The following is a 15,142-nucleotide window of genomic DNA, read 5'->3' as shown; positions in this document are numbered from 1 at the left end:
TTAGTCTGAAGTAAAAAACTTACTGTTATATATTCTTGCACAATGCACATGGTGTTTGACATATATGCTCTGCTTAAATGATCAGAAACTAATGGTCAATTTTGTGGAACCTATATGATAATTATCACCACCCTTTTAACCAAAAAACATTTTAGACTGAAACAAAGGAATAGTAGAGAATACTGCTATGCAAAATCGACAAAAATATGAATAGATTCTTATGATAATGCTCTACTACTGCGAGAATGATTTGTGGATTTTTTGCGAATTTTGAAGGCATCTCTCGTGATTAGGATTTGATATCACCATGCCTGCACCTGAAAAATTGTTAGATTGAAAGAAAAGGAATAATAGAGAATACTACTTACTATCTTAAGTGGACGAAAGATATGGATACTTCTTGTGGTAGTGATCTAATCCGAAATTGATATGTATGGATTAACTTTTGAACAATTTTAAAGACATGCCTTATACTAATATAACTCGTCTATTTTAGGATATATATTATGCTGCAATCATAATAGATGGTATCCACGTATAGTAACTTGAAAATGAGACTGTCCTTGTATTTAGTCAAGAGGTCATTGACACTCCTGGGACCTGCTCTGTACTTATGTTCCATTTAGTGGATGTATATATTAAATAGAGCAAGTACAACTGTATATTGTGTCCTATGCATATATGAAGTAACTTAGCCATGCTTGTTTTATATTTCGACTCTACTATCTGAAATCAATTAGGAGCACAAAAGTAAATCTCCTAGTTGTTCATAGAAAAACACAAGTAAAAAAGTAATTCATTATGTAAATTATCCAAAATCCAGTTCACAAACTCCATTATATCCATTAGTTTATCTATTAGATAAAGATCAAGATTTTTCTTAATGGTTGATCAGTGTAATGTTTATAGACCACGGTGATACAGCTTGCAACTTGTACTGAATATTAATTTATTGAATTTTTTCACAAGCTTTATTTTATGATCATGATGTAGAAATCTACAAATGAAATGGTACCTGAAGAAAGGAAACAGAGTGGGTTAATGCATATTAGAGTTGGATTATTGCGACTCTTTAGACTAACAGCTGGCCTAGAACCTAAAAAATCTATGAGTTGAGTTAGTTAATGTATTGACCTTCTTCAGTTCCTCCTTTTTATGTGTTCTAATACTTGGTATATCTTTAGTGCCAACATCTGATTTGTTTGGTCACTTTAGTTCCATTGTGAATCTCCAATTCAACACGGTGAGATGGTGTTTAACGTATCGTCACTTGTCATGTTTTTCTATCATTTCTTCTCGAGACATCCAGACGATCAAACATGATAGAACTTTTAGGGAGGAATTTTGACTAATTATGTTTTAAATGTTTTTGGGGTATAATTGGATATTTAATAAGGCTTTTAACTAGCCAAATCCATTTATTGGAGATTCAATATCTTAAACAAGACAATTTAAATCTTAGGCCTTTTTGCAATCAGTAATTTGACGTTTTGGACAATAGACATACCTTGTGTTTATTGCCATTTTGAGATATACTTTACTATAAATGAGACTACAAAATATTAAGCAGAGAAATTTTATGACATCTTAGACATGACAAAGGAAGCATATGATGTACTTTTGCGCGAATTCATTATAATTCCACGCAATGGAAAGTCACTTTAGTGTTGCTGTAACTTGTGCAAAATATGACACCTGTATTTTAGTAATAATTGCTTTCTATTTTACTATTTTACTACATGTTGAGTTATGTAGGCAAAGTGGTTTGCATTTATGGTTTGATGAATCAGATTCCCAGCTCTTTAACTTTTTTGGCAGTAATTAATTTTAAATTAGGGCTCATTTAAGAAGTTTTTTCGAAGTTCTTTCTTCTATCTTTGTTCTCACAAGAATTCCCTGAAAGCATACAGACAATGATGGTTGCACATCCCCATAACGTACTACTATCAGATATGCTAAATTAATCTGCATGTGTTTCAAGCTGAATTGAACAGAAAATGAGGAAGTGAAATTGTGTCTTCCGTTTGCATCCAGATATAGATAACAAGAATAAAGTTGACAGCTAATTCTAGTTGCCTGCAAAATTGCCAGCGAGTACGAATTTAATTTTGATGTAGAGATTTTTTCTAGGAAAATCTATTATAACTGCAAGCCAAAGCCGTAAATAGTTAGATGGCAAAAGGTTGGTTATTTCTCTTATTTTTCCTGTGTATATTAAATTCCCTCTCCAAAAGTAAAGAAAGTTCAACTTTAGAGCTTGACACCTCTTTTTGATAGCCAAATAAACATTGCACAGTTGCAAAATGAACACTCAGGCTTGTGGAATTTCATATAAAACTGTAATGAAATAGTACACGTAAAAATATTGAGAGAAGGGTCCTTAGTACAATAAAGCTTTAAAGTTGGGTGATTTCCGTTACTTCATTTAGGATTTGAGCTGCTAATTTGGATTTAGATTTTTGTACTTAAACTGAATAGAGCCATAGAGATAATGGACTGGCTCAAATTTAGCACTTTCTGCGAAATGCTATCAGAATTCTGGTTTACGAGTACTTAGGATTCAATCGTTTCTTTATCTTTCTCCAAGTTATTAAATAAATATTTAGGCAGTGGTCGAGTTTGAGGATTACAGTTTTACAGCAAGTTATTATCAAAATGTTGTAGGATATTTCTCTTTAACTCTTTGAACTCTCTTCTGCAGTTTGAGAACTAATTCATAGTCCTGCTACTGTTATATCGAGTTCAAGTGAAATTAATAATAGATCATATCAATCAACCTGTCTCTTCGGGAAGAGAAGAGAGTAAAAGCTGAAAGTTAAGCGGATGGTTGCTCGCTTTTCAGTTGGGGGTAAGGATATGGTTGGTGCAAAGTGTTTAATTGCATTTAATTTATTTTTCCTCAGTTACACCTCAGTCTTCTACGATCTTTCTCGTATGGAAGTCCTTGGGGTTAGTCTCTGTAGTAGTCCTTGGTATTTGAAAGAGGTGTTAATTTCTTTTCTCGTGAATGGAGGAACTTCATATTAAACGTGCCCATTGATAACCAGGAGGTTAAGATAGAGTTACTTTTAGGAAAGCTCTTGATTAGATATTGTAACGCTCAAATAATATTAGCTTTCTGAATCGAACATTGGGTTCAGCAATTGTGTTGTTGGATGAGTCTCACAACTTGCCTAAAACGCTTTTGCAGTAAGTGGGCTGCTTCCTATCTTTACTAGATTTAGACACCTGTTAATTGGCAATTGTGTGTCTCCAATTTTGTGTGCATCAGCATTCGATACATCGAGCCCTGTTTCAATCATGTTCCATTATTAGGGATGATTTGTCTTGGTTATCGTAAACAAGGACATGATTTTGTATTTAGAGTCAGGAGGATAATAAACTTATCATATAAAAGGAGTTTGCTGTATATTTGTAGGTTGGTCATAATGACTTTCGACTTAAGATGTGTGAAGTGTTCTCAGTTATCGTGTTCCTTAAGAAAACTTCCTTTAATAATTTATTTAAAATGAGAGGATGACTTAAACAAATGAGTAATACATATGGAAAAGAAAAGTGGAAAATTAGGTACTTAATTTTGCTTATTGATTCGTGAAGTTGTTCTTTTGATTAACTGCTATGATGCATCTTTCCCTTTTGGGTACTTCAGGATATTGGCCTGTTAGTTTTATCACTTTGCCTTTTGAGACCAAAACTTTCATTTTTTGTTCTCATAAATTTTGACATGATTAATGCACTGGATAAGTCTGGGAGTTTGGCAAAAATCTTGTCGTAGGTTTTGTAGTTTCTTTCAGGTGGAGCAGAACTTCCTTTATATGATGCAAGTAGAAAAAAAGATAAACTCATAATTTGCCAAAAATGTGAACGACAAAATTATGAGGACTCGAACTGTAGGATTCGCGTAAGGGTCGATTTTCGAAAGAAATAATTTGTAGGACTTGTTTTGGGGCTATAAAAATGATCTGGAGAAATGTCTTTCCTAATTAATTTACAGAGCCTTTCTAATGAATTCAATTTTACATATCCACCAATAGAAGAACTGGGAATTTGCTTTCCTCGGTTTTAGGTTGAAATTAAAGGCGAAATGGCTTTGTTTATGTTTGTTGCTAATCCTCTGTCAAGTGTGGTTCCCTTTCTCTCTTCTTGTGTTGGCAGAATCATTTCTTGTTGCCATGTTGGTTGCGCGGCTCCAGTCTTATATGTCGAGTTTCTGCTGATGCGGCCTTTAGTGCAAGTTTGTTTGTGAATTGTATTATGATAAACATCTTTCTTCATGTTCATTAATATTATTTCTGTAATTGAAGTTTGAATTCGTTAACTGCTGAGGAGTATATGAATATTTAAATACGATGCTTCTTGTATTGTTGTTGATAAAAAAATGTAAGATTGTTTAAAGAATTTTCTTTTGTTGAATTTTATTATGAGTAGTAAGTAAAAATGGGTAAGGAAAATAGCAAGTAATAGAGGGAATACCTTAGGTAAATTGTTTTTCATTTTTGTTGGATATGTAAAATATTAACTAAAATATTTTGGGAGTACAAAAGTGGAAAAAACTTGAACTAAAACAGGGAATGAGTTTTCCTGAGGCAGCGACTATTTGCAAGACGAAATTTACTTAGTGCAAGACCAATTTAATTTTTTTTATTAAATTCAGTATAAAAAGACTATAATAACCTTAATAAAATACAAAAAAAAAATTATTTTATTAATTTTCTTTTGCAAGACCAATTTAAAAAAAATTAATAAAACAAAAAGAAAAAAGAAATTGAATTGGCAAAATCAAAACGAGGAGGGAAGATTGAAGAAAACAAAAAAAATCAATTGCAGCAAAAAACCGTTCGTCGCCCCGTCGCCCGCCGCCCCGTCGCCGTCGCCGTTGAAGTCCACCGCCGTCGCCCGTCGCCGTTGAACTCCGTTGTTGCCCCAACCCCGCCGCAACAATCTCACTAAAAACAAGTAAAAATTACTTTTTGAATTAACTTTTTTTTGAGAAATAAATGTGATAAACATGATTTTATTGTTAGAATAATGAATTCAAGTCGTTTTAGAACATAGTTGATGATTCTAGGGTTCGATTGTAGCACTATTGTTGAAGGAGTTGCGGTTTTACAAAAATCGACCTGTACTTGTCGTTTTTTTGGAAAATTTTCGACACACAATTGTAACAGTGATAATTCGACACACTAGCGTCGAAATATCCGCTTAATATCGACACCAGAATGTCGATAATTTCAATATAATTCGACAGTTAATGAGTGTCGAATTATTTTGACATTTTCGACACTGCAGTGTCGATATAAAGCTGATATTTCGACCTGTACATGTCGATTTTTTTGTACGTGAAATGAGGTGCAAAAAACGAGAAAAACGATCACAAAGTACAATATTTCTTACCTCTTTGTGTTCTTCGACCTTAGAATCCTCCATATTTATGTCTTGTGTATCCATAATGTCCTTCTTTTCAAGTTTTAGTAAGATTTGAGGGTTTTATGTGATAAGGGTTTTGGAGAATATGGAAGATTTTTTTGTGGAAAAAAATGTGTAAAATGAGGGTGAAGAAGAAGATGTTGGTGTTTTGTTGGGTGAGTGAGTTCCCTCTCTTTTTTCTTTTTTTTTTTTTATTCTTTTTTTTGTATTTTTTTTTGGTCTTGCAATAGCAATTAACTTAATTTAAATTAATAATATCTAAATTATTATTGGGGTTATATTTGTAATTTCCAGTCTTGATCTTAGTAAATTTATTTATATTTTGGTCTTGCATGAAGTAAGGTCTTGCACTTAGTAATTTTCGTCTTGCAAATATCTGCAGCCTTTTCCTAAAAAAAGTGAGGAAAACCGCAAGTGAAATTTGAAGATTGTTCTCCGCCCTAGAGACTGCACTTTCAATCTCACGTCTTTCATCTCATTTCAATATATCTCCTATTTATCCGGTGATTTTCACCGAGTAGCTCTCTTCTTGACATGTGTTCTTTCTAATTTATTTTATTATATTTCTAAAACCCCATGAGTCATAACTGAACCAGTAGTGGGAATTTTATCAATTAAGGGTGGTTTTATTCACCGGGTGTAGCATTGTTATTTCCGTTTCAATCTCATGTCTTTCATCTTATTTCAATATATCTCCTATTTATTCTCTCTTCTGCCGTCTTCTCTCTCCTCTTATCTTTTTGTTTCTTCTTTCTTCCTCAAGATAAAATAATACTTTTTCATAAAATCATTTTCATCATTTTTTTCCTAGGAATTAATAACATACATAGAATTTTCAAATTCTTTCTTGGGATTTTAGCTTATTAATCCCATTTGTCTAGTTTCATATGCGGGACAGTTCCTAATCGTATACTTTGGACATTGCCCTCTCCCTTTTAAGTTTCGCGTACAGTTAGCTCATTACCCACTCGAAATGTCTGGAATGCCTTTTATTAAACAATTTTGTATTTCCTTTTTCTTCTCTATTCTAGCTATTACACGGTAAAATGCGTTTTGGGGTTACAACTTTGCTATTTGCAGTTCATATCCCAAAAAACTCTCTCTAAAACACTCTCCCACCCACTCCCCCCCCCCCCAAAAAAAAAAAAAACCGAAATATTAAAAAAAAAATTGAAAAAATTCGAATTGAAGCAAACTGAAGCCAAATTCATCGAAATTTTGAGGTTTTTTCAACTCCTAAACGTTTGAATTGCATTGGGTATGAAATTTCGTTTGTAATTACATGTTAAACAGCCCTACAAATCGAATTATAGAGCTGTTTTTTTAGGAAATATGCGCTCGGTGAACGCCTAAACCGGGCATTCTGTTAGGCTAGGCGCGCCCGGTTTGGGCGTCCGCGTCCGGTTTGGAGGCCCGACGTTCAGCAGTGTGTGTGTGTTTTTTTTTTTTTTTTTTTTTTTTTTAAATTTCAAATTTACTTATTTGAATATCTCTTATATTTGCAGGATGTCTAATTGGATTAAAAAAATGAAGATGGGAAAAGGGAAGGGGCCTATGATTCATCCCCCTGCGGATTCGGTGGAGGAATCTACTGCACAACGAGAGGGCAGAACACATAATCGAAAGGTTACTAGTTCTACACACGTGGCGAACGAACAATGATTTTTAAACAACCACGAGAACCTGAGGCGATAGAGGTGGAGGTGGAGGCGGAGATGGATGCACATATGGATCCGCAGGAGGACGAGGATGATGCATGAGTACGTTTTCGGAGCACACTTTGCCTACGGCATCTGTGAGAGAAAGGTAATATTTATTAATTTTAATAAATTTTATTTAAAGTGTTTATACTTGATTGTGTTATACTTAAATATAATTATATATTGAACATGCGCGACATATGCTTAAGTTGTGGTCGTACGGCAAGTCGACTTGGTCGGGCCCCATCGATGCTCGTTCTGTTTTACTAGTAGAAGATTTTGAGGAACACAATGACGTCAATGATATTTTGGGCCCCACCCCAGAGCCCCATCCTCCTTCATATCCACTAAACACTCTAGCTCTGTCTCATACCCACCCTTCCTCCTATAGACAGGAGATGCTCTAAGCTTTCATTTCGTGTAGACTCTCACGGAATGAAAGCTATCATTTCGTGTACTACTGCACGAAACGAAAGAAATCATAAAAGCCCCCAATTTTGTGCTTCCGTGCTCTATACTGATAAAACACACAGATAAAACACATAGATTACGTACGTGCATTTGTACACGAATTTAGTCACTACATTTTGTGCACTATAACACGAATATGTGATTTTTTTATTGAAAAGTTACCAATGAAATAAATCTTACTACAATTGAGTAAAAAACGTTCTATGAATAGCATTTGAATTTTATAAATAAATCAAGTTGAGAGAAAACTCACAACTAACTAAACATATAAAAATTGATTGGAAGAGTTGTTACATAACTTCATCAATAGAATAAACGGGAGTTCGAGTTCCTCCCCCCTTGGAAAGGTTTGGACACAAATAATCTGCTGCTGAGACATGTGAACGGTATCAAACGGTTTGGTTCTGCAAAAGGCTGACAATTTCACTATTTAATCGATGTATACTGCCTTGCTTTTTGACTGAAGACCTTCATTTATAGATCAAATCAGCAAATTATATATAAATAAAATAAAATAGCTAAACACAGTATGAGTACACAACTCCCGAGGTGGTCAGAATATGCCTTTCCCATGTGAGATTTACACTACTTTCTATAAACCATTAAAAATTGTTTCAATAAATCAAAGATTCCACAATGTTTGAGACGCTGCTGTAAAATTATATATCATTTTTCGAACAGAAAACTCTGCAATATTGATATTTAATATCATTTGTCTCTAAATCCAGGATTTCATTTTCTGGTAATCATTTATATTGAAATTGCAAAAACACAAAAGTAAACACAAATCTGCAGCATCATAGCATTATAAAGTTTGCAAATTAAGTATTCCCAAAATACAAATAACAAAACATTCTAAAAAATGAAACCACCTTTCCCCCTCCAAAAAAAGTTTTGCCCCCAAGCTGCAATTGGAAGTTGAGATTACAACCACAATATTCAATAGCAACAAAATTCTAAATAAAACAAGAGAGAGAAAGAGATAATCAAATCATTCATTCATTCAAAAGCTGCTTAGCTTAGTCTTGGTATTCTTCTTCTTCCTCCTCATACTCTCCCTCCTCATCAGCAGTTGCATCTTGGTACTGTTGATACTCAGCCACCAAATCGTTCATGTTGCTCTCCGCCTCCGTGAACTCCATCTCGTCCATTCCTTCCCCGGTGTACCAATGCAAGAAAGCCTTTCTCCTGAACATAGCTGTGAACTGCTCGCTCACCCTCCTGAACATCTCTTGAATCGATGTCGAGTTTCCAATGAAAGTTGACGCCATCTTCAGCCCGGTTGGTGGAATGTCGCAGACAGTCGACTTCACGTTGTTTGGAATCCACTCGACGAAGTACGAGGAGTTCTTGTTCTGAACGTTCAACATCTGCTCGTCGACTTCCTTTGTGCTCATCTTTCCTCTGAACATGGCTGAGGCAGTTAGGTAGCGACCGTGGCGAGGGTCAGCTGCGCACATCATGTTCTTTGAGTCCCACATCTGCTGAGTCAGCTCGGGAACTGTGAGGGAACGGTACTGCTGGGACCCGCGTGAGGTGAGTGGTGCGAACCCGACCATGAAGAAGTGCAGACGTGGGAATGGAATGAGATTCACTGCTAGTTTACGCAGATCGGAGTTCAGCTGTCCAGGAAACCTTAGGCAGCATGTGACTCCGGACATTGTTGCGGAGATCAAATGGTTCAGATCACCAACTGTTAGAACAAACAAACATAGTTAACAAACAATTTTGTAATAGATATGCTTTAACAGAAAATGAAAAAAAAAATATTCCGTGCATGTAAACGATGTTGCAATTTCAGTAACAGAAAATGAAAAAAAAATCTTGAAAGCAATCGGGTGAAGAGTGACGTTAGTGACAAAAGATGACCATTGTAGAACAAACAACATGTACATGTATATGTGAGTGTGCGTGTGTTTGAAAGGAAATCAATTTTGTAAAATGACGACTAATTTGCAAGTTCAAAACATATCTCGAATCAATCTTGAGAATGCAAGTTAAATGATGACTAATCGGCAACGACATCCCATATCATTTACAACTAACATACATCAAATAAATGAAAGCAGCAAACACAGCCAATAATGAAATTTTGATGCATTGCAGACAGTATTTAAAGATGGGAACAAAGCCGAATACTCGTAAAAAAAATCAGGGGCAATAAAAACTTACAGCTGGGGGTGGTGAGTTTCAAAGTCCTGAAACAAATGTCGTAAAGAGCTTCATTGTCAAGAACCATGCACTCATCTGCATTTTCTACAAGCTGATGAACAGACAAAGTAGCATTGTATGGCTCAACAACTGTGTCCGAAACTTTGGGAGATGGGAATACAGAGAAAGTAAGCATCATCCTGTCTGGATACTCCTCCCTAATCTTTGAAATCAACAGAGTCCCCATTCCAGATCCTGTTCCTCCTCCCAATGAATGGCACACCTGGAACCCTGCAATTATATAATGTAATAATTAAATAAATTAATCTCTTTTACATGTTATGTGCATCTACATCTCTAAAATCACCAACAGATCTAAATTAACATCAGATCTAACAAAAAGAACACCTCACAACGTTTTCAGATCATCAAATCTTTGAAGAGAAATGGGAAAAAAACAACAATTTAAAGGCATACGACCACACGGGCATTTCATCAAACAGTTGGTCTGCATTGAGAAAAAAAAATATACCTTGCAAGCAATCGCAGTTCTCAGCTTCTTTCCTGACAACATCGAGAACAGAATCAATCAACTCAGCACCCTCGGTGTAATGCCCTTTAGCCCAGTTATTACCAGCACCAGACTGGCCGAAGACGAAGTTGTCGGGTCGGAAAATCTGACCGTAGGGTCCAGATCTGAGGCTGTCCATGGTGCCGGGCTCGAGATCCATGAGGACGGCACGTGGGACAAAGCGGCCGCAACTGGCTTCGTTGTAATAAACGTTGACCCTCTCAAGCTGCAGATCTGAATCGCCATCGTAGCGGCCGGTTTGGTCGATACCGTGCTCGGCGCACACCACCTCCCAGAACTTGGCGCCGATCTGGTTGCCGCACTGACCACCCTGAATGTGAAGAATCTCACGCATCTTGATAGGATGATTTTTTCTCTCCTTTTGATTCTTTTTGTTTGAGGTGAAAAAGATTGGAAAAAGAATGGAGCAAAAGAGAGAGAGAGGAGAGAGAGAAAATGAGGATGGTAGAGAGAGAGGGGTAAATGAGGGGTTTATATTTGAAGAGAGAGAAAGAGAGGTGAGAGAAAGTGAACGGTTACAAACAATTTTTTTGAATTTTGAAAATTTGAATGGCGTTGGAATTGATGGCGGGCCGAGTGGGGTGTGGGTTGGATTTCTCAGATTTTAACGGGTGGTATGGTACGTACATCAACGGCTACATCATTTCTAGGGTTACTATTTCTTTGCTAATTCAACTTTCCTTCTTTTTTCTTTTTTGAATAAAATAAATAAATAAATAAAATAGAAAAGAGTTTGTTATCTTAATGATATTCCAACTCATTCTGACATTGGCAGAGAAAAAATATTAACTAGTGAAATATCATTTTGCTGCATTTTTCTCGTTAGAATTAAATTTTTGGTAGTTGATATCTATAATTTAAGTGGCCTTAGAAATAAACTAACCCTAAATTCATCTTTTGCAATACTCTTTATAACTTTTTTTTACTAATATCCCTCATTTACCTACTACATCAGTAACTATGTGGACTGCATTTAGCAATTTTCGAGCTGCATTTAGCATTTTTTTACTTATATTAATAATTTTCTTTTTTTACTTTTTTTTAAAACGAAAAATTGAAAAAAAAAATTCCGATAAGTTTATTACGCCGAATATGACTATAGTCTAATATGACTATATGTGACTATATCACTGTAGTTATATTCTTTCTTTATATTGCCATTTTTTTACATTTTCAACTTAAAAATTCCGATTATATAGTGAAGTACAGTCATATTTATCAAATTACATATATAAAAAAACGAAGATTGCACGAAAATAATCCAATCAACATCCACAGAAAAAAATACAATTTGAATCTTATTATTACAAGTCAAGTTGAAACGAGAAGATAGAACATATTCGAATATGACTACAGTCATATTCAACAATAGTCATATTCGAATATGACTATAGTCATGTTACTGTTGTTGTTCAAACCTGAAACTGTATGTTCAGATCTGGAGAAAAAGAAAAGAGAAATCGATACATACAAAATTATAGATAGAAAGATAACGAAAGAGAGGGGGGAGTCGACGACTGCAGCAGTGAACGAAAGAGAGAGTGAGGGAGGCGACGACGGTCGTGGTGGTGGTGGTGGTGTACAGATGTGACTATTTATATGACTTTGTGACTATATGGATATAGGACATGACTATCATAGAATCGTGATCATGAATATGTCTGCATCAGTTGATGTCACTGCCACTGTTATTGATGTTGCTCAAACCTGAAAACATACAAAGATAACATAAAAAATGTAAACGTTTGATCAGTACACATGCTAAGTGAGCAAAAAAAATGTAAATGGTGTGAAATATGCAATAAACACATTATATGACTATATGTGACTATGGGTACAACTGTTTTCAAATATAACATAGTGTAATTACGCAACTATACATGACTATTATGGTATTACAAAGTCAAAAATCCATAACAATCAAATTGTACATGCACCCTTAAATTCTTAGATAAATAAAACGAAGTCAGAACAACAAGAAACCAGAAAAAAATATTAGGGTTGGGATTGGGTTGGTTTTTATCCACCAACCGACCCATTGTCGACCATATTTTTAGGCGGAAAATCAAATTTTAACCGGCCCATTGGATCATGTCGAAAATTTCAACCAATCCATCTATGATGGATTGGTTGGTGGTTTTTAATATTATCAAAAGTTGGTTGACCGATAATTATCGGTCATCCAACAAAATTCTTAAACTTTTATTAAAAATATAAAATAAAGCACGTGTTTTCTTAGGTGGTTATTGAAATTATCAAAATAAATTAGTATTTTTAATTATAAAAACAATCAACAAAGGGAAAAAAAATTGATATAAATCTTCCACCAGTTTCTTTATGCTCAAGCTTAAACAAAAAAAGTCCACAAAACTCCACAAAATCTATTGTGCATGTTTAAAATTACTTTGAATTTCCTAATTATATTTTTTTCGTTAAAATGTTATTAATTATTTTGAACTTATAAATGATGATTGCACCGTGGTATTACGCAGAATGTGGATATTTTTACTCCAAAATTTGAAATTTTTTTAGGTGAACTAGGTTGCGGGTATAAACCATCAACCGACCCAATCCGGAACCAAATATTCGGTTGTCAACCATCAACCGACCCACAAAGGTTGGGTTGGCAGCGGTTTTCAATTTGAGCAAAAACGGTTTGACGGATGAGTCGGTTTTTAGGCTGGTAATCGACCGATCCAACCCAATCCCAACCCTAAAAAATATAGTCAAGGAGTCTCATTGCATACAATCATGCTCTAAGATCCGAAATAAACAAAAAAAAATCACAAAAAATCAATAAAATGCAGAATAATTGAAAATCGATATATGCATTCATAGAAAACAAATAATAGAACTGATAATTCAGATCCATAACGAGTTATATTGCTAGTTCGGCAATTATTCGAGAATTGTTTTTTTTTACCAATTAACAGCGACTGTAGTCATATTCTGCATGTATTTATCCACTAACAGTGACTCCAATGTGACTACACTCATAATTGCGCTAGGCGTTCATCAAATCTCGTCGGCGCTATTCTATTTGCATCAATCCAGTAAGGGTTGGTGGTGAGGAGGTAGAGGCAAGAGTGTTTGTAGGGTATTGAAAGGGTTGGGATGAGGAAAGGCGAAACCCTAGGCGACGACTGTGGTCTGTGGCTTGGGTGAGCGGATTACGACGGTGGTGTGAAAAAGAGGAAGAATGAGGGGCACACTGGCGGTGTAAATCTAAAGGAATGAGCGTAACGGTTATGGAAAATAAATATTGCAATTATTTTCAATAATAATAATAATAAGGGTAGTTTCGTCTTATCACATTTGTTAAGGGTGGAAGATGCTCTTAAGCCATTTCTGTAATTGCCCCTAGTCCTAGAACTATGAGCATCTCCCACCCTTAAACCATTTTTTTCACAAAATCCTATTTTTGGTGGTGAAAAAATGGTGTTATCTCCCACCCGTAGCATACCATTTTATAATTTCTCTATTTTTAGTGACAAAATAGTGTATTTGGTCTCCCACCAATTCCATCAAATTTTACACCAAATAATAAAATATTAATATTTCATCATTTTACCATTTATAGAGAATATAATTTGGTTTGGTCTCCCATGGCATTTCACCAAATAAATTACAAAATTATAAGTTTAATGTTAATTGTAAATTTAGTCTATTTTATTACCAAAATATTGATGATGAAGTTAATCATAAACAATGATTTTATCAAGTATATAATTTAAAAACTATGATAAATATCAAAAAATTATTGAAACATGAATGAAAATCGACTTAGATTATTATACATATGGCAAATTACAGCCACCCCTGAGTTATGGTCAAATTACGAAAAACCCCATCCTGTTTGGGTAATTACAGTCACCTCCTCAACTATGTATTATCTTATGAAAATACCCATCCAGAGGTAAATTTAGGGATGTTAAATTGGTAAAACCGTACTGAAATTTCGGTACGCCAACATTTCATACCGTTTACCGAACTGAATATCGATTTGGTTCGGTAAATAACCGAATTACATGAATTTTATGTTTAAATATTCTAAAGGAGGGGGCGGCGGGTCTAATTACCCAAACATGAGGATTTTTTCGTAATTTGGCTATACTTCAAGGGGTGGCCGTAATTTGCCCTTATACATATAATAAAACCACACATAAACAATAATTTCATAAACTAATTGCCTAAACATTTCACAACATAAATTAATCACAAGAACATTACAACATTTTGTTGGCCAAAAAAATTATTTCATAGGTGATACATGAAATTAGTTAATATAATAATTTTATATGCTAATTATAGAATGGTGTTAATTACAAAATCCTATTTTTACTTCTATATTTGATAGAAAAAAATAGGATTTGGTAGAAAAATGGTAAAATGGTGGAAGGGTGGGAGATGAAAATTTTTTCACCAAAAAATTGGGGTCTTAGGATATAGGTGTCTGGTGACAAAACTTATTTAAACTATATGACAAGTCTAACTAAACATTTGCTTCACATCCTTTATAAAATTCATTCCAAAAATGTCCCTCAACTCACAAATTCGAAATATTCATTAAGTAAATTCCATACTGCATTTATCATTTTATTTTTTATGCATTTAATATTTTCATATTTCAATCTAATATTTTTTTTCTTCAGAATATCCGTTTGTCTTCGTTTTTTTCTTTGTCCGTTTTAGCATTTTATACACTATTATAAAATTTTCTTTATTTTTTCTTTTTTTCTACATAATACAGTATTGCGAATTACAAAAAAAAAAAAAAAAAAAGACATGCTATTTTTTTATT

At 34.4% G+C, this 15,142-nt stretch overlaps 1 protein-coding gene across 1 annotated transcript; it reads right to left on the bottom strand.

The window, feature by feature from the left end:
- Nucleotides 1–8,376: 8,376 nt before the first annotated feature.
- LOC105956625 (tubulin beta-2 chain) lies at nucleotides 8,377–10,980 on the bottom strand. The gene is made up of 3 exons (XM_012980483.2): nucleotides 10,282–10,980; nucleotides 9,771–10,040; nucleotides 8,377–9,291 (listed from the first exon to the last, which is right to left on the bottom strand). Exons 1-3 carry the CDS (start codon nucleotides 10,673–10,675, stop codon nucleotides 8,618–8,620), a joined length of 1,338 nt encoding a protein of 445 aa, XP_012835937.1. The 5' UTR covers nucleotides 10,676–10,980; the 3' UTR covers nucleotides 8,377–8,617.
- Between the last annotated feature and the right edge of the window lie 4,162 nt (nucleotides 10,981–15,142).

The sequence above is a fragment of the Erythranthe guttata genome, chromosome 14 (assembly GCF_056151865.1).
Source record: "Erythranthe guttata isolate IM_541 chromosome 14, IM_541, whole genome shotgun sequence".
NCBI lineage: Eukaryota > Viridiplantae > Streptophyta > Magnoliopsida > Lamiales > Phrymaceae > Erythranthe > Erythranthe guttata.
This window is presented reverse-complemented; position numbering and strand designations above follow the sequence as displayed.

Coding starts and splice junctions, on each gene's coding strand:
- LOC105956625 (XM_012980483.2), bottom strand. CDS start 10,675: ATGCGTGAGATTCTTCACATTCAGGGTGGTCAGTGCGGCAACCAGATC. Junction 10,041..10,281: donor GAACTGCGATTGCTTGCAAG/GTATATTTTTTT, acceptor ATATAATTGCAG/GGTTCCAGGTGTGCCATTCA. Junction 9,292..9,770: donor GAAACTCACCACCCCCAGCT/GTAAGTTTTTAT, acceptor TTGTTCTAACAG/TTGGTGATCTGAACCATTTG.